The sequence below is a fragment of the Narcine bancroftii genome, chromosome 1 (genome assembly GCF_036971445.1).
Source record: "Narcine bancroftii isolate sNarBan1 chromosome 1, sNarBan1.hap1, whole genome shotgun sequence".
Lineage (NCBI taxonomy): Eukaryota > Metazoa > Chordata > Chondrichthyes > Torpediniformes > Narcinidae > Narcine > Narcine bancroftii.
The window spans coordinates 45,260,678-45,278,648 of NC_091469.1; the positions used below are offsets into that span (position 1 = coordinate 45,260,678).

The 17,971-nt window shown below is 38.2% G+C and overlaps 1 protein-coding gene across 3 annotated transcripts in view; it reads right to left on the bottom strand.

Moving 5' to 3' along the window:
• The window catches only part of tnksa (tankyrase, TRF1-interacting ankyrin-related ADP-ribose polymerase a), a 166,866-nt gene that overhangs the window by 4,897 nt on the left and 143,998 nt on the right, over window positions 1-17,971 (bottom strand). For 2 of the 3 annotated variants that reach the window (XM_069925464.1, XM_069925453.1), the window contains 4 exons: window positions 17,314-17,419; window positions 14,386-14,572; window positions 13,732-13,888; window positions 12,690-12,759 (listed from right to left, as the gene is read on the bottom strand). In XM_069925464.1, the coding sequence (XP_069781565.1) occupies window positions 12,690-12,759; window positions 13,732-13,888; window positions 14,386-14,572; window positions 17,314-17,419 (520 nt within the window). Of the gene's footprint in view, window positions 1-8,389; window positions 12,760-13,731; window positions 13,889-14,385; window positions 14,573-17,313; window positions 17,420-17,971 lie in introns of those variants that run through there. The other variant, XM_069925473.1, reaches the window with a different exon arrangement.

Consider the following 17,971-nt stretch of genomic DNA (forward strand, 5'->3'; position numbering starts at 1 on the left):
CTGATAAATTTCAATGTCTATGCCTGACTTTACTGACGTGGCTCCAAAGATAGGGAAACCAGCCCATATGTTATTATGGACCTTATGGCACAGAAGCAGGAGCTTGGTCATGGCCTTTGGTTTTCAGGTGCCCAGTGTATTACACACTTCAGAGTTTGAGTCAATGAAGAATTAGAGCATGGGCTGCTGTTCGATGGAGATTAGAGGTGCTGGAGGTGAAGCAATGGAGGTTGCTCAGCTTCCCATCCTTTTTGTGCATTAGCTCATTCCAAAGGGATGCTTTTTTGAAGAGGAGTAATGGCGCTGAAAAGATGGAGAACTTTTCTGCGATGATATATCCTTACATGAGCCTTGTAAGCACTTGGGTTTGGTCTGCTGTGAGCATATAGCTTTGAACCATGGTTTGATTATTATTATTATGTAGAAGTCAATACAGATGAATTTCTGAGAGCAACTAACTTTGAAAAAGATTCTCCCAATACTCTTGATTGAATGTTTGTGGGTTGGGCCTGGATTTTCTGTGGCAGATAACTGGGACATCTCTCTCTATGTATTGCAGTCAGATTTTTCTCTCTTCTTGAAGATGGTCATGATTAGATCATCTCTGACATCCGTTCATGTTTTCCTCTTCCTAAATGAGTGAGACGACGCTCTTAAGTTTGTATCTGAATTTTCCCTCCACCAAGCTTTAGTTTTATCAGAGGTACTATCTGCACCAGGAGCCGTGATGTATCTCGGTTAGCATTTGAGGTTATTGGACTCCCTGTGAGACTGAGATGGTGGTGAAGTTAAACTGAAGAATTTACCATGAGACAGTTTCAATGGCTCATGTCAAGAACAGGAGTGTTCCTGCCAGTGCACAGGTTGCCCCTCTGTTCTCTGGTATTTGGGACTTCAATATTCCAACTAAAACCCCCAAGTAATCACTCTGTGTACAAATCCACATCCCATGATTATCTGCTTCTTGTTACTTCTCTCTTTCACATTTTTCCCCCAAGAGATACAGCACAGTAACAGGCCCTTCTAGTCCACGAAGCCATGCTGGCCAAATGCACAGATTAACCTACAACCCTCCTATGTTTTTGTAGGGTAGAGGAACCAGAGCACCAGGAGGAAAATCCACACAGACGCAGGGAGAACATATAAACTCCTTACAGAGCGAGATTTGAACTCAGGTCTCTGTAATAGCATTGCATTAACCACTATGTGAAGTGTGCAGTATTTATGGGGTGATTTAAGGTGGCACTGGAGGTTATTTGATTTAATTAAGTAAAATTAATTTAATATCTTGGCTTGAATTTTTTCAAGAATTTGCTTGTTCTTACAAATAAAACATTCAATATGTGCTGATATTGCAAATGGACCTTGGCCTTGAGATGCCCATACAGGTAACTTTGCTCCTTAGAAGCTTAATGGGACTTACATTTCAAAAAAACTTTGTGTACGGGATTAACTAACTCCTGGATCTTGTATCATTCTTGTCAAATTAATCCAAGCATTCCCTGATCGAGCAGCCAAGAGTTTCTCCACAGCTTTTAAATAATGAGCTTCTGGAGAAATTAGACACTGCACACTCTGCAGTGCCTATGGGTTACCTTGAGATCGCTGACATTAATTTTTCTGTAGTAGTATATTTATTACCTTTTTTAAATTTTGGGGCCAGAAAAATGGATTAGAACCAGTCATTATCAACCTTATTTTGGCTACAGACCACTTAGAACTCTGCTCAAAGTTTATGGGCCCCCATACCTGTGAAGCAGTCAAGTTTAGTTGGTTTCCTCCATACTTCTATCAACTACATTAAAAAATGTTTTGATTTCGGTCTGTGGCCCCCAGGTGGACCCTGTGGCTCCCGTTGAAAATTATTGGATTATTCAGCCCAGCAGTCACCAGGGATGACAAGGGAAGCCATCCTTACTGGTCACGAATGCTCCCAGTGATTCTTTTATAGCTTTAAATATTTGAAAAAAGTAGTCATGAATCAAAATCATCAGTAAGTATATAATTTTGAGTCTAAAAGTGTGAAAACAGCAACTCATACATACAGCTGTTCTTCAGAGACTACAGCTCTGCCGTCAACACCATTATTCCCTCAGTGCTGGGCATCTGTACCCCACTCTGCGACTGGATCCTTGATTTCCTCATCGGAAGATCAGTCAGTACGAATTGGAAACAGCATCTTCTCCTCACTGGCTATCAACACAGGCACACCTCAAGGATGTGTGCTCAGCCCACTGCTCTACTCACTATACACCTATGACTGGCTAGGCACAATTCCAATGCTTGCTGCAAATTTGCCAATGACACCACAGTTGTCACAAACAACAATTAGGAAGCGTAAAGGAGGGTGAGAGATTTGCTTGCTGAATGGGGTCACATCAACAACCTTGCACTCAACGTTAGCAAAACCAAGGAGTTGATTGTGGACTTCAGGAGAAAATCAGAAGACAATCAAGTCTTCATCGAGAGCTCGGTAGTGGAGAGGGTCAAGAACTTAAAATTCCTGGGTGTCAACATCTCTGAGAATCTGTCCTAGAGCCTCCACGTTGATGCAATCACAAAAGGTGGCTCACCTGCGGCTATACTTTGAGGTTTCTGGGGAAATTCAATATGTCACCAAAGATTCTCGTAAACCTCTACCGGTGTACCATGGAGAGCATTCTGTCTGGTTGCCTCACTATCTAGTATGGAGGCACCAACTCTCAGGACAAGAAAAAACTCCAAAGGGTTGTTAACTCAGCCTGTGACATCACAGGCACCAGACTACATGAGGACACCAGGACATCTACATGAGGTGGTGTTTTAAGAAAGCTGCCTCTCCTCAAGAACCACAACCACCCAGGCCATGCCCTCTTCACTCTGCTACCATTGGGGAAAGGTACAGGAGCCTAAAGACGAAGACTCATTGGCATAAGGACAGCTTCTTCCCCACTGCTGTCAGATTCTTCAATGATCAATGAACCGAAGACATTGCCTTACTTTGACTATTTTTGTTTTTTTGTTGTCAGGTGGTTGAGATGAATGTTTGCACAGTGATGCTGCTACAAAGCAACAAATTCCATGGCTTGTTGATAACAATAAATTCTGATTCTGAAATACTCAGCTCAAGCCAATCATTCTTAAAGTTGCTTGTGGTCTTTTGCACTGAATGAAAACTAAAAATCCACTGCTGTCCAGTATCCTCTATGGAGGAAATCCAGGATCAGTGTGAACAGGCCAAGCAACAGTATCTCTCCTGCACCAATTGGACTAAAAGGTCCTCACTGAATTACACATCGTCAAAATGACTGCGTGAAAGTTAGGGCATAATTTAACTGCACAAGTTTAGATGCCAAATAATTATTAATATTGGAAAAAGCCTGAAAGTTTACACAATCTGGGCCATCACTATTTGATATATCTTCAAGTCAGGCACTAACCTTGAGGGTTTGTCATAAAGTAAACAACAAAAGAAATGAAACATCCCCCTTGTGACTGGATAAAGGAGAACCTCCATTGTCACTGCTGGTTGTCAGAACTCATCAGTATGTAATCAGAACTTGCATTTTATATGTATGAATGATTATGACCCTTTGGAAAAAACTCCACAGAAATATCTATGTCAATATTATTTTAAAAAATGACAAATCAATTATGCTGATAATAAATTACTTCCATACATGAGTGCTACTTAGAGAATGAGATAAATTAGCATTCTAGACAAGGTCATATGCTGCAAAGTCACATGGAGCTCATGTTGGTAGTTGGTATTTTTCTAGATTATTTTATTTTCATATAACAGAAAACGATATCACACAAAATTTCCTTTAGTCTACTATAAGGCAGCCAAATATTCACTATCTGCAAATAAAAATTACCCAGCACCCCTTACATGCAGAGAAAGAGAAGCGAAAGACAGTCCCCTCAGTGACACTGAATATCTATGATTTTGCCTCCAACACTCCTGGAGCCTCTGCAGCCACAGCCTCAGTCCAAACCATCAGCAACCCGAGCTCCCCTGACAGGGGAGTCTCTAACATTCTCTGGCATCCCAGTTCCGATTCCTTTAATTGGAACAGAATTTTTTTTCAACAACAGCTCAAATCATGAACAGATTTCAATGGAAGAAAAGTTATGTAGATTGTAGAAATGCCTGCTTTTGTACTGATTATGTCTGCAAAGATTTGTGCCAGGCTGTTCATTCGTCGTCTCTCCCTGAAGACTTAAATCATTTGCTTTTTTACAAATCTGGTAAACTAGTTTTCTGCTAAACTTATCCAAACATTAATTTGTACTAGATTTCACTTTGATGACTCAAGTACTTGGATCAATTTTGTCAATTCTCCTATAATGACAAATCCAGTTTCATCAAAATGAGTTTTTGAACATACAACACTAAATTAATCTATGCTGATGTCTTCAAATATAAATGTTTTGCAACCTTGCAAGGGCAATATCCTTCATGGCATCTGATGGAAATACAGCAACTAGAAGAATATTAAAAATAAAAATGGTAAATGATGGTTTATGATTTTAAAAACAAGTGCCTTAAACCGTTCTATTAACATCTTTAATTATCTTGGAAAATTCTTGCTGAGTGGAATGCAAAAATAAATAAATGGCTTGGTTCCAAAATTGGAGCTATAGATCATGTATAAATGTTGGCAAAAATGTTCCTTGACTGAAGCATTTTTGATTTAATTAAATATGAATAACATTTATAGGATATTTGTATTGATTTATTTTTATAATGGCAAAATCCATGGTAGTCTGTCACTCCCACTGTTAGAAAAAGAGGAGTCATTGTTTAGTGAACTTTAGGACATCGAACGCTGCAGCACAGTACTGGCCCTTTGGCCCTCAAAGTTGTGCTGACGCATATTCCTTAAAAAATAAACCCTGTAACCCTTTATTTTTCTTCCATCCATATGCCTAAGAGTTTCTTAAATGCCCCTAATGTTTCAGCACTTCCAGGTACCCACAACTTCTTGTAAAAAAAATACTCCTGATATCTCACCGAAACTTTCCTCCTTTCACTTTGTACATGTCCTCTGGTGTTTGCTGTTCCTGCCCTGAGAAAAAGGCATCAGCTGTCCACCCTATCTATTCCTCTGAAAAGCTTGTAGATCTCAATTAAGTCTCAACTCATCCCTCTACGTTCCAAAGAGAATATTTCCAGCTCTGCTAACCTTGTCTCACAAGACTCCAATCCAGGTAACATCCTGGTAAATCTCCTCTGTACCCTCTCCATAACTTTCACATCCTTCCTATAATGAAGTGACCAGAACTGAGTACAATACTCCAAGTGTGGTCTCACCAGAGATTTGTAGTTGCAACATCTCTCAACTCTTGAACTCAAACCCCTTATTAATGAAGACCAGCATCCCATAGGCCCTTTTAATTATCCTATCACCCTGCCCAGCACCCGCAAGGAATGGATGGATTTGGACCCGAAGGTCCCTTTGTTCATCCACACTCTGAAGTAACTGACCATTAACCCGATACTCATCCTACTGGTTTGTCCTTCCAAAATGCATCACTTCATACTTGAACTCCATCTGCCACTTTGAAGGCAGGAAAGAGCTAATCCCACTTCTGGCAAATGGGAACAAGCCATTCACATACTAAAGGTTGTGGGACCGTATTTTAGTCCAGATGTTTGAGGCTCCCTTGAGTGTTCCTCTTCTGGTTCATGAATCATTTTATTACATTTGCTCTCTATTCTAGCCTGTCATGCTAATGACCCCTATGCATGTCATGTAGTGAGACTGAGATTATTTCAAATGCAGACAGAATACTTTCCCTACTAGGCTCTGCTTTCTACATTGCAAGCCGTTGGCACAGAAAGCGTTTCATGACTTTCTGATGAAGTCCCTCATGGAGGACCTTGTCAAATGCCTTTACAAAATCCACATAGACCACATCTACTGTCCTACCCTCATCAATTTCCTTTGTTACCTCTTCAACTCAACTAGGTTCGTGCTCTTCATAAATCCATGCTATTCTCAAGTAGACTGTACTTCTCTATATACTCATAGATTCTATCCTTTAGAATCCTCTCCAATAGTTTGCACATCACTGATGCAAGACTCACCCATCTATAATTCCCAGGATTCTTTTTTTTTTTAAGAACAAGGGGACCACATTTGCCATTCTCTGTAACGTCCCCTGCGGCCAAAGAGGACTATCATAGCCACTGCCCCAGTGATCTCTTCCCTCACTTCCCACAGTAACCTAGGGTATAACACATCCAGCCCTGGGGACTTATCAATCTTAATATTTTTAAGAATATCCAACACTTTCTCTTCCTTAATCTCAACATTGTCCAGCACACAAGCCTGTTGTATTCCAACCTCGCCCTGATGCAGGTCCTTCCCTTGTGAATACTGAAGCGAAGTATTCATTTAAGACCTCCCCAACCTCCTCTGCCTCCAGGCATGTTGCCTCCTTTATCATCCTTCTGTTCTTCACATATACGCATAGAACGCCTTAGAAGTTCTCTTTAATCCTACTTGCCAAGTACTCATCATGAGCCCTTCCCATATCTAATGAATGCTTCCTTCTTCCTCTTGACTAGCTGCCTCAGCTGTTTCGTCAACCATGGTTCCCATTTCCTACCATCTTTACTTTATCCCAGTGAATCTATTTGGCTACTGATGTAAATCCATTCAATATCAGCTGCTTGTCCTCTATTGAGGCAAAAGAAACATAGACTACTGGAAATGAAGTAACTATGCCAGTGGAGTGAAATGAGCATATCGTGAATCAGCAATTTTACACAATGTACATTGCAGACTGATAAATTTGGCATGATAAATTCCTCCTTGTATGGAGGGGAGTTGAATTCATGGGAGTTGATGAATATATGGAGAGAATTTAAAAAAATAAATCGAATCTTCACTGACACCTTCTCAACATTTCAAAATGCAATTAATTCTATTGCTGAAATCTACCATCAATATCTTACTCGTATTTAAGTTGTGTGATTTCTGTAGCAACTTTAAACATTGCAGAATGACGTCTTTGCCACTGAATATCTGTATTGTTCAAATGAACAATGGTACACTTAAATGGAACTAAAATCTGATAGCTGTTGAGAATGTAGGGAGAATAACATGGGATTAATGTCAATTGATGTTTGGCACAAACTTAGTACACTGACGGGCCTGTTTCCCTGCCGTATCTCTATGACTCTGTTTTATCAAATGAAGAAAGGTCAGAAAACTGGATTTTGGAGATCGGAATCAGGTTTATTATCATTAAAATGTCATGAAATCTGTTGTTTTGCGGCAGTAGAACAAGGTGGAAAATTACTATGAATTACAATTTATGACCATTGTCTGTTTAAAAATCTGACTGCAGAGGGGAAGAAGCTGTTTTTGTAACACTGAATGTGTCTCTTCAGGCTCCTGTATCTCTTTCCTGGTGGTAGCAGTGAGAAAAAGGAAGGGCCTGGGTGGGGAGGGTCCTTGATGATAGAAGCTGCTTTCTTGAGGCACTGCCTCTTAAGATGTCCTTAAAGGAGTGGTCTAATGCCCATGATGATGCTGGCTAAGTTTACAATCATCTGTAGTCTGTTCCTGCCCTGTGCATTGGGATCTCCATACCAGAGAGTGATGCAACCATTCAGAATGCTCTCTATGGTAATCCTGTAGAAATTTGCAAGAGTCTTTGGTGACATACCAAATCTCTTTTAAACTCAATGAAATATAGCCGCTGGCGTGCCTTCTTCATGATTGCATTGACATTATGGTCCTAGGATACATCTTCAGAGATATGGACATCCAGGAATTTGAATAGCAAAGCAGGAAATACTTAACTATTAAAAGCTATTTATGGTGCTGCACCTTCTATGAATAGAGTGATGGCTTTTACAAATACACTGAATTATCAACAGATTGTGATTAATCCATTTACAAATTCAAGATTGTGAATATTAAGGGAACACATTGCAAAACAGAGAAAAAAATTGTCACATGACCACTCCAGATTGACTCAAAGTGATGAAATGAACTGAACACACCTGGTTGAGTATACAATTTAACTCTGAACACCACGACATATCTGAAAGCCCAGGTAACAAATGAAAAGCAAAACACACTGAAAACAGAGTGCAAAAGAGCCACTTGATAGAAGCACTGAGATTGTCATGTAAACTAAAACAAATTCTAACTACAGCTGCACTGGTCTTTTTGAAATCTATGTAAGATTGTTCTTTAAATTAAGTTGATCCTGATCCATGTATGATCAAGAAATACTCTTCAAACAAGTCAGCATTTGAATGGTACAGAAATCATGTATTGTTCTGTAAAAAGAAAATTAGCTTGTAAGTTAAAAAAGTGTTTATTTTATTCTGAGTCTACTTAACTTTTATGTAAACTATGCGAAGACTCAAAATCAACAAGCTTCATTAAGTTGGCATATCTGCAATTTATTAACAGCTACTTCAGTACCACACACATCACAATTCAGTATATCTTTACAAGTCAAACCTTACACACAGCTGTACACTCCAAGTTATGGAAATAATCAGGAACTTAAATGATAGGAGGCAAAATATCATGGGTCCAATTACAATAAAAATGGCTATTTATATCAATCAAGTTTACAACTTTCCCATCCTTGTTGATGCAGACATATTCACATTTCCAACATTATTTTCACTGAAATTACTACCAATACATTTACAAACTAAAATACATATGTACAGTCTCCATTTCTTATACATACAATTTCAAGCCACTGGAAAAGTAAATGGCATCTATATCTATATTAAATTACTCAACACCCATTTCAAGTGTTTGCCAGCAAAAAACATTAGCACCTTGTATTGACAAAATGTGCATATTACATAATTACAAAGTAAAATACAAAACAGAAGGTCACTTGATTTATCAAGTACAATACATTCTGTAACAAACTGTAAATAGTAATCTAAGAAAGCTATAAAGAAAAAGAAAGTTAATCTACAGGGGAGAGAGAAGTTGAAATAAGAACAAAAATAACGCATCTGAAATGTAGTTAGTGTGGACAGTTCTGTCACAAGTATCTTGCGTTCCCCCCCCCCCCACCACTTCAAACCTGACACGTAATGACAATTTACTAAAGGGAGCTGAGTTATTAAGGCAAATCTATCTACAACTTAATTCAATGGGATACATCTGGAGTGAATCAGTTCTAAAAATATCCACAATCCACACATGAAACTGCCAATTTTTAAAAAATAGACTGTTCAGACACTCAAAGGCTACAAATACCTCACATCTTTAAAACCTTGATCTGACAGGAGGCTATTGTATTTGTTAGTGTTAAAGCAAAATGATTAAAAAACCTAAATAAGAAAAAAAAAGTTGTAGGGTTAATGAAATGTTATGTTCCTTCAAAATTTCTTTGATCCTTTGTTGTTGTAGTCCTGCTTCTCAGTTGTTCGATGTTAAAACTATGAGGATTAATAATCTGTGCCCATTGTTTTGGTCTACTGCTCACTCATTGCTAATAGCATGCAGGCTTGCAAAGATATTGGTATGTCCAGCTCAATACTCTAAAACAAGAGAAATGCTAAAACAAGAGAACTTGTTCTAAAACTTGATTATCTATGCAAAATATAAAATTAATGGATACACAACTGCAGCATTAATCTGAACAGTTAAATACAGGAGCAAAATAATTGTGCAAACAAGGTCATCACATCAAAGCTATACTGCAGTGTTTGTCATAAAGCAAACTGCAGGATAATTATTCATACTTCGGAGATTTATATAGGCTCCAAAAATTAAAGCTTTTATCATACTTTTGACCATCCTGCAAGTAAACATTTCCATATTTAAAACAAACGCTCATCTGGGTTAATTTCCAGAAAAAAAATACAAGTTAAAGAATGATTGGTGGCAACAATAATAAATAAAACAGGAGGAAAACTGAAATACAAAATGTATCTCAGAAATGAACTAAAATATAACATTGTGGTATTTGTACACACTTTTGAATTGATTTGCAGAGAGCACAACTTGGAAGGGCCAATCCACATTCATGAATTGAGCAATGAAAGTATCCATGAAGCTTAGTGCAACAGGCAGAAGTGGAGCTCGTCTTGCTGCACGTTAGATATCATAGCCAATTATAAAACAACTATGAGAAAATTAGATTAAATGGCAAGGATAGTGACTTGAAATTTGCTATGAAATAGATTTGACCTCTTCAATTAATGTTTCATTGCAATATGCTTGCAGATTAGCACATCTATTTTTTACATTAGTTCACTGTAATAAACTTGTAAATCAAGGCCACTTATCTCAAAACTATTCCTGAACTGTAACATGATGTGGTGTGGTTGTATATTAACACTTGGTGTCTCTTCTTCTTGGGACATTGAAGGCCATTCAATTCCATCAGTTTAATAATCATCCAACTTGTTAAACTATTAAACTTGTTAAACATGCTCCCAGAAAGTTAATTTTCAGGAACAGAACAGGCATCAACACCATCTTTTGACAGCTTGTGTAATTCAAGCAGAGGCTTGTTACAACTTTGCAAAGAATATTAATAATGACAAGTTTTAAAATTTAACACTTTTCAAATGCATTTCATGTCAGGTCACACTACTCACTTTCTCCTACCAAATCACCTTGCGAACATAAAATAATTCTTATCTTTCAGAGCTGCAGATCAAATGATTCCACTGCTCTGAAGGTAGTAAGTTTGTCTTATCTGTAACAAACCAAGTGCATGAGTAAAGTGATGCCTTTTTCAAATACACTGAATTATCAACAGATTGTGATAAATCCATTTACAAATTCAAGATTGTGAATATTAAGGGAACATATTGCAAAACAGAAAAAAAAATCATGATCACTCCAAATTGATTCAAAGCGATGAAATGAACTAAACACACCTGGTTGAGTATACAATTTGACTCTGAACACAACATATCCAAAAGCCCAGATAACAAGTGAAAAGTAAAATACACTGAAAGCAGAGTACAAAAATACTAAATAAAACATGTTAACAAGTTTCAATTACCAAAAACAGTAAGGGCAATTTTGCCTGTACACTGCAAGTAGCTAACAGTTCAAGATGTATGTGAACATCAACTCTGGTACATGTGGAATTAACAGAAACATGGATGGAAAACAAGTCTGAACCAGATCTCTGAACCTTTCACTCCCATCGCAAAAAAACTATCCAACTCTTTCTTCCTAAAACAACCATCCAACTGATTCCCATAGTGCAATGGAATATTAAATCTTTTTACATACACGGGTAAACAATCAGCCAGACTCCAACAAGTTGTATATCACAGAATCTGCTACATAACACGAGATAATTTGCACACACAAAAATCTTGTTAACTTTCAGTAAATTTGAAATTACCATTTAGTTTTGCCTTAAATGCCTTAAATGTCTTCTGGAAAATTGTGACATTTTGCAGTGATGGCTTAGAATGCGTGTCAGTGCAGCTTTTAGATATCTGTATGGCTCCATTTTGAGAGTAATCTTCTTATAAATTATGGAAAATTACATTACAGGACACAATTTAAGATATCATAGTGGGCAATATAGTCTTAAAAATGGTGCCAGGGCAAGTTACAATCTTGCTACAAATAACCATCTAAAAGTTCCATTCACAAAGCTCAAAGGATCTCAGGATTCGCAAAGTTTTACAACGTAAATTTGATTTTTTTTCCATTTATAAATACATAATACTTATCTGGATTGCAGTACAAAGTATCAAGCCAACTTTTGCTCCACATGTTTAGAGGACAGTTGAATAGAAAGTTAACAAAGCATTAGTCTGCAACTCGTTTCATTCTGTCCACACTGTTGATCAGCTGATGTTGACAATTGTTGCTGAGTAACAAATCTTACCAATTTAGTAGACATCATCCATTAACCAGATTTGTTTTAAACAAAAGTTATACACAAGTTCATTTAACTATATAGAACATCAATATTTAAATTCTGGTTGTATAAAAGTGCAAAACTTTAGTGTTTAACCAATTTTTTTTTCCAGAATATCCAATCTTTAAAGTTTGGTAAACCAAATGCTTACTTTGGAAACCATACCCATGAAAATTACCTATCCTACACAGAATTCCAGTTTAATTTCATTTAACCAAAATGCACTTAAAACAGCGTCAGGCAATGCAGCCAGGCATTGAGTTTTAGCATCAGCGATTTGGCTGAATCTGCAGTGCCACTGATTTATAGACTATTTTATTAAGTTTCTGCTCAAACAGGCCACCTCTTTGGGTCTTATAGCAGGTGCTATTGTGATGAATTTGGTAGATACATTGGCCCACTAAAAAGTAACATTAAGTTGATAACAACACAACCTCAATTGATTAGGATGGCAACAACTGTCATCTAGCAAAGAAACTACAGAGAAGTAATTTTAACCATTCTCTCATGTTTCCAATTAACAGCTCTTGAAAAATAAGGTAAAAGAAGGGAACTATTTTCAAAATAAATGCTTTTAACTCAAAAATTAAGTAACAATTTTTGAATGGGAGAAATACACAGCTCTGGGGTTGGGTAGTACTGTAAAATGTAGGGGTTTCTTTTGAAGGTAGGAAAGAAGAATTATAAACTGAAATATGAATATAATTTTTAAAGTTCCTCTCAAATAAATACTGTAGCAGTCAGATGAAAAGGCATATATCACAAGTTCACTTTGGTGCCAAGGTTTGAATTGTACTAGGACTTCTGCTCACTTGCTGTTATCTGCTGTGATGGACTTTCCGGCTTCAGAATCTGGTACGTGATGAGGTATTCTGGATAAGCCTGGGTAAATATATGCAAGTGTTACAATGATCCAAAAGCAAAAGAACAAGGACAATGAATAACATTAAATCTGGTATTTGATTAATTAAATTTACAGTCATAGAACAGGCCTTTCAGCCCAACTAATCCATGCTGACCAATATGGTATTCTGACTTATTCCATTAGCCTAGACTTGGCCAGTATCACTGCAAATAGTCATAAGATCAACAAATTCATTGACTTCAACAAAAGGAGAAATGGTGACCAGAATACATGGAAATTCTTTGCATTCTAACTGATGTTTGGAAGTTTTTGAGATCTATCTAGAAAATTCAAGGATTCTAGTGACACCACATTGAAGAATTTCCAATGGGGAACAATACTGTCTCCGTTGCTGGTCACGTCAAAATGTTATCAGATACCATTACACTATTTCAAAGCTATATCACCTTACAAGTGACTAAAATTATACACTACCTCAAGATGGACAGTGGTCACAAAAAAAAATGAAATAAGCTGAAGTTCCATGTGACATACAACATAAAATTTTAAATTAAATAACAAATGAGCATACAGCACGGTAACAGGCCCTTTCAGACCATGTGTCCACGCCACCTAATTAACCAACAACCCCCTGTACATTTTGAAGGGTTGGAAAAAACCAGAGCAGCTGGAGGAAACCCATGCAGACATGGGGAGAACATACAAACTCCTTTCAGACAGTGCAGGACTTGAATCCTGGTTCCAGTTGCTGGTGCTGTAACAGCGTTGCGCCAACTGCTACACTAAACATGACGCCCATGGACAAGAGATGTACAAAACAATAGCCTGAGATGAATAAATTAATGCAGATACATGGTTATAATAAAGTTTAACTGGAAGAATTTTCAGCTTTCATGAGACCCACTTTTGATAGTAGTTTTGGTCATTTAATGTGCATACTTAACATTTTTCTATAGCTGAAGAGCATTTAATCACCAGTTGATGGGTACCTGTTCTCCTCTGTAGATAACATATTCAGCGTAAGCAAGTCCATTGACACTTGGCCTCCCAATTACAGAATGATGTCCTGGTGGGGCATGAGCCATCTTCATGGCACTAAACTGTAAAAATGACTTCCCAAGTGTAACTCTACAGAAGAGCATTTGCCTGCAATTGAAATAAACAAATTTATGGACCAAATTTTACATTATTTTTCAAACATGGAAATTGCCTAATCCCACAGCTGATTACAATGGCATCTCAGGTACTTCACAAAAATTTAATGTGGACGAAGATCAATCTTATACACCTGGTGTGTTATGAATCATCAGAGAACATAATTCAGTTACACAGATAGCGGGAAAGGATTTACGACGACTATGACTTGGAGATTTTCAACATCTCTGGAGCATGAAGTTCTTGCGCACTGTCGCTTACTAAGCACCTTTAAGATTTCAGGGGACATTCCAAAATGCTTTACATCCAAGTACTTTGTAACACCAATTTGAATGTCATACCAATTTGAATACAACAGATTCCTCAAAAAAACAGAGATTATGACCAAATAATGTGATTTGGTTTATCAGGGGCAAGTACTGACTATATGACATGAAGTAACACACTGAAATATTTTCTTTACACTATTTGAACAATGTTGCCTTTACCTATGGCATATATAACATGATCGATCCTTGTGAGTTGGACATCCTGTACCTCCTCCAATGCCATAAACATACTGATTGCTTTTTGAAGAATTTTCTGCAAAGTAAATGCCTGCACCAAACATCCCACCAATGTAAGCATGTCTTTCATCAAATCCTTTATAAATGATTGCATTAATGAATGGAGAACCTGGAAAGAAAATTCAAAAGTCAAGTTTGCTTAGTTTTGACCACCCATCAACAGTAAATAAAAAGCCATTTGTCCACTTTGTTTGTTGCCCATACTGCAACTGCAGTGGTTAAATAATTGAAACATAAATAATAAAATAAGAAACAGGAACACGCGTGGGCCATTTTCCCTAATGAGCCTAACCTGCCCAAGAATCATAGTTTAAGAAGGGTTAAAATAAGGAGTAATTTCTTAAGTGGGTAATGAAGCTTCCCTAGAGAGCTGGAGCGGCTTAATTATTGTGTTCAAAACAGAAACTATTTTTAAGGGATTTAAACAAATCAAAGGATATGTCTGACTGCTGCTCCCGTGCGGAGGGACAGAGGCTGTAGCTGGACACACTCGCTGCCCAAGGCATTGTCAGGGACACTTCCTTCTGATCAGCCCAGTGTGACAGGAGGTGCGGTCCCTGCATTCAACCCTCTCCCCTTCCCTCACTGACCCGATAGTGGGGAGACAAGGTCCCGGGCCAGACCTTGCCCGGACCTTGGTGCTGCTCACCCTCCTCCCCAAGGCCACACTCACACCCCGGCAGCACCTCCACCTCAGAGCAGCATGGCTCCAACAAGGAGCAAGACTACGCCCTGGGCACCAAGCACTTGGGATCCACCCCCCCAGTCACTCCCGCTCAGCCTGGGACAAGTCTCACTTCCGCCCCCGGGCCAAGGACACAGCCTGCTCCATGGACTGGCCCGCTGCTGAGGGAATGGCATTCAATGACACTTGTGGGCATTGTGTCATTAGTGCGCACATCTTGGCTGGGACAAGCCATCATGTGACGGGGTGGCAGCAGCCTCGAAGGGGCTGAGTGAGTTGTCAATCAGAGGAGTGGCAGGGGCTTAACAGAGAACTCACTCAGCTTCTCATGGCCCTGTGCCAGGTTGATGTAGGCCTTGGTGGTGCAATCTGGGTCAGCCATCTGGCGAGCCGTTTTGGACTGGGCCTCGACGAAGCACAGCATGTCCTCGTACTTGAATTGATAGCTTACAAGCATTTAGCGCAGGGCCTCGTAGCCTACACTACTTTTGCTATTAGGTCAATCTGGCGCTGTCCATTGGGGAGAAGGTTTAAAAGTATGAAAGTGTGCAAAATTCTAACGCTATCTTGCTGCTCTTGCTCAGTGTTCAATCTTTCTTTTCATTGCAATCCTATACTCTGTAAATTGTGGTCTTACATGACTGAGATAACCTGTTAGTCTGCTCTCAGAAGAATCCTTCTCTACATTAGATATTTTGTGACAAATAAACTTGCTCTTCTTGCCAACTGGATAGAACATTTTTATTCATAACCCATTTAAAAAAATCTGTTAACTAACTTTCAGTCCATGCTAGCACATTACCCTAAATTTTCATCCTTTGTGTGGTGCTTCAAAAAATAAAATTTGTGAAAAATTCAAACATACTACATCCACTATTTCCTCCTTGATAACTATTTTCAATATATTCCCACAGATATCCAGTAATTTTCAGAACTCAATTTACAATTTCTGAATCCATATCAACTCTATAGGTTTCTTGATACCACCACCCCCCCCCCCCCCCCCCGCATTAGAGACAAGCAAATTCAATAAAATTAAATGCTATGTCTAAAAAAATTAGTTGGTGAAATGCTCTTGAAGAACTAAATCTATTGCTTTTATCATTTTGGTTTTTTAAACTTTGCAATAGTCACCGAGTTCTGTTTTGGTGCAGAATTCATGTACATCTGGATCAAGTACTGATTCAGGAAGAGAACTTGCAATACCACTGGTCATCCTATGACAGGCAGCAACTACATGACAAACTCACTAGATTAACAGTGGGTATCTGGCATTTACAAATAAAGCCTAATCTTATACCAATAATATTTATACATATTGTTGGCCAAAGCAGACCTGAATTTCCTAAAGGGGAACAGCAGACTACATATAGGCAAAGGGCTTTTTCTGGTACAGAACAAACATTATATTGATCTTGAAGTTAATTGTTTGAAGCAAATTTAAAAAAAATTGTTCAGAAAGCATTGACTGATAACCTGGAATCACCATGCAATCATGATGTACATTTTTTCTGCAAGTTAAGACACTGATGGCAAAACCCGAGGATTGGAGAATGGCAAATGTAGTCCCCTTGTTTAAAAATAGGCAAAAGGGAGAATCCTGGGAATTATAGACCGGTGAGTCTTAAGTTAGTGGTGTGTAAACTAATGGAGAGGATTCTTAAGGATAGGATCTATGAGCTTTTGGAGAAGAACAGTCTACTCAAGGATAGTCAGCATGGCTTTGTGAAGGGAAGGTCATGCCTCACGAGTCTAATTGAGTTTTTTGAGGAGTTACAAAAGAAATGTATGGGACGGCACAGCATCGAGGGACGGAGGGCCTGTAATGTGTTGTATTGTTCTAAGTTCTATCTCATTTTTTATATTTGCTAATGTTTCTCCTGTCTATTCAGTGAAAGTTTATTCATTAACTGAAATGCTTAAGGGAAAATTGTTGTGATATTTGATTTCATAATTGAAAAACTCCTCAACTTAGTTTGGATGCGAGGGAAAATCAAAATATTAGGGCTCCAGATTTTACACAGAGCATCATATTTGCATGAATTGATCTGAAGCAGCCTAGCATGCTTGGGCCAAATTATATGAACAGAGTAGGTAATTTAAAAAGCAGTAAACAGATGAATCACAATTTTCTGTGACATTAAGCAGGCACATTTTAGACTCACCATGAAAGAGGACCCTTTCATTGTGGTGATTGTGGTTTTCCTCTGCCACCTCCTTCTGTCGGTGAATGAACCGCTCCCGAAGTTTCTTGTTCACTACTTTCTGAATCTGACAAACATAATAAAACATGTGCCTTGTTCTAATACAATGCCTTTACCCATTATGTCCTGGGATGTGGGTGTCAACAGCAAAACCAGAATTTATTAACTACTGGATGAAACATTCTAGTTTTGAAACAAAGCAGCTGCCACAACTGGGAACAAACGAGTTATCTTGAGAGGGTAGCAAAGAAACAATAATCCTGTGGGTCTGGAATTGAATAGTTGTTTTTGTAACATATAATGAAATACAGTGGAAAAAGTTTGCTTTGCTTGCTATCAGGCAAGTCAACCTCAACATAGTATAGCAGGTAGTTCAATAATAACCTACAATAAAAATAAAATTGTAGAGAACAGTCACAAAACAAAAGTGCAGAATATAATGTAACAGTAAACACAGTTGAATAGTGCAAGGCATCATATCCTAGTGGGAGATCCATTCAAGAATCTGATAACAGCAGCAAAGAAACTCATTGAATTTGGAGCTGCATAAATTCAAACTTGTGCATCTTCTGCACAAGAAGAGGAGGAAGACGAAAGTGTGACTGGGTGGGATGCGTCC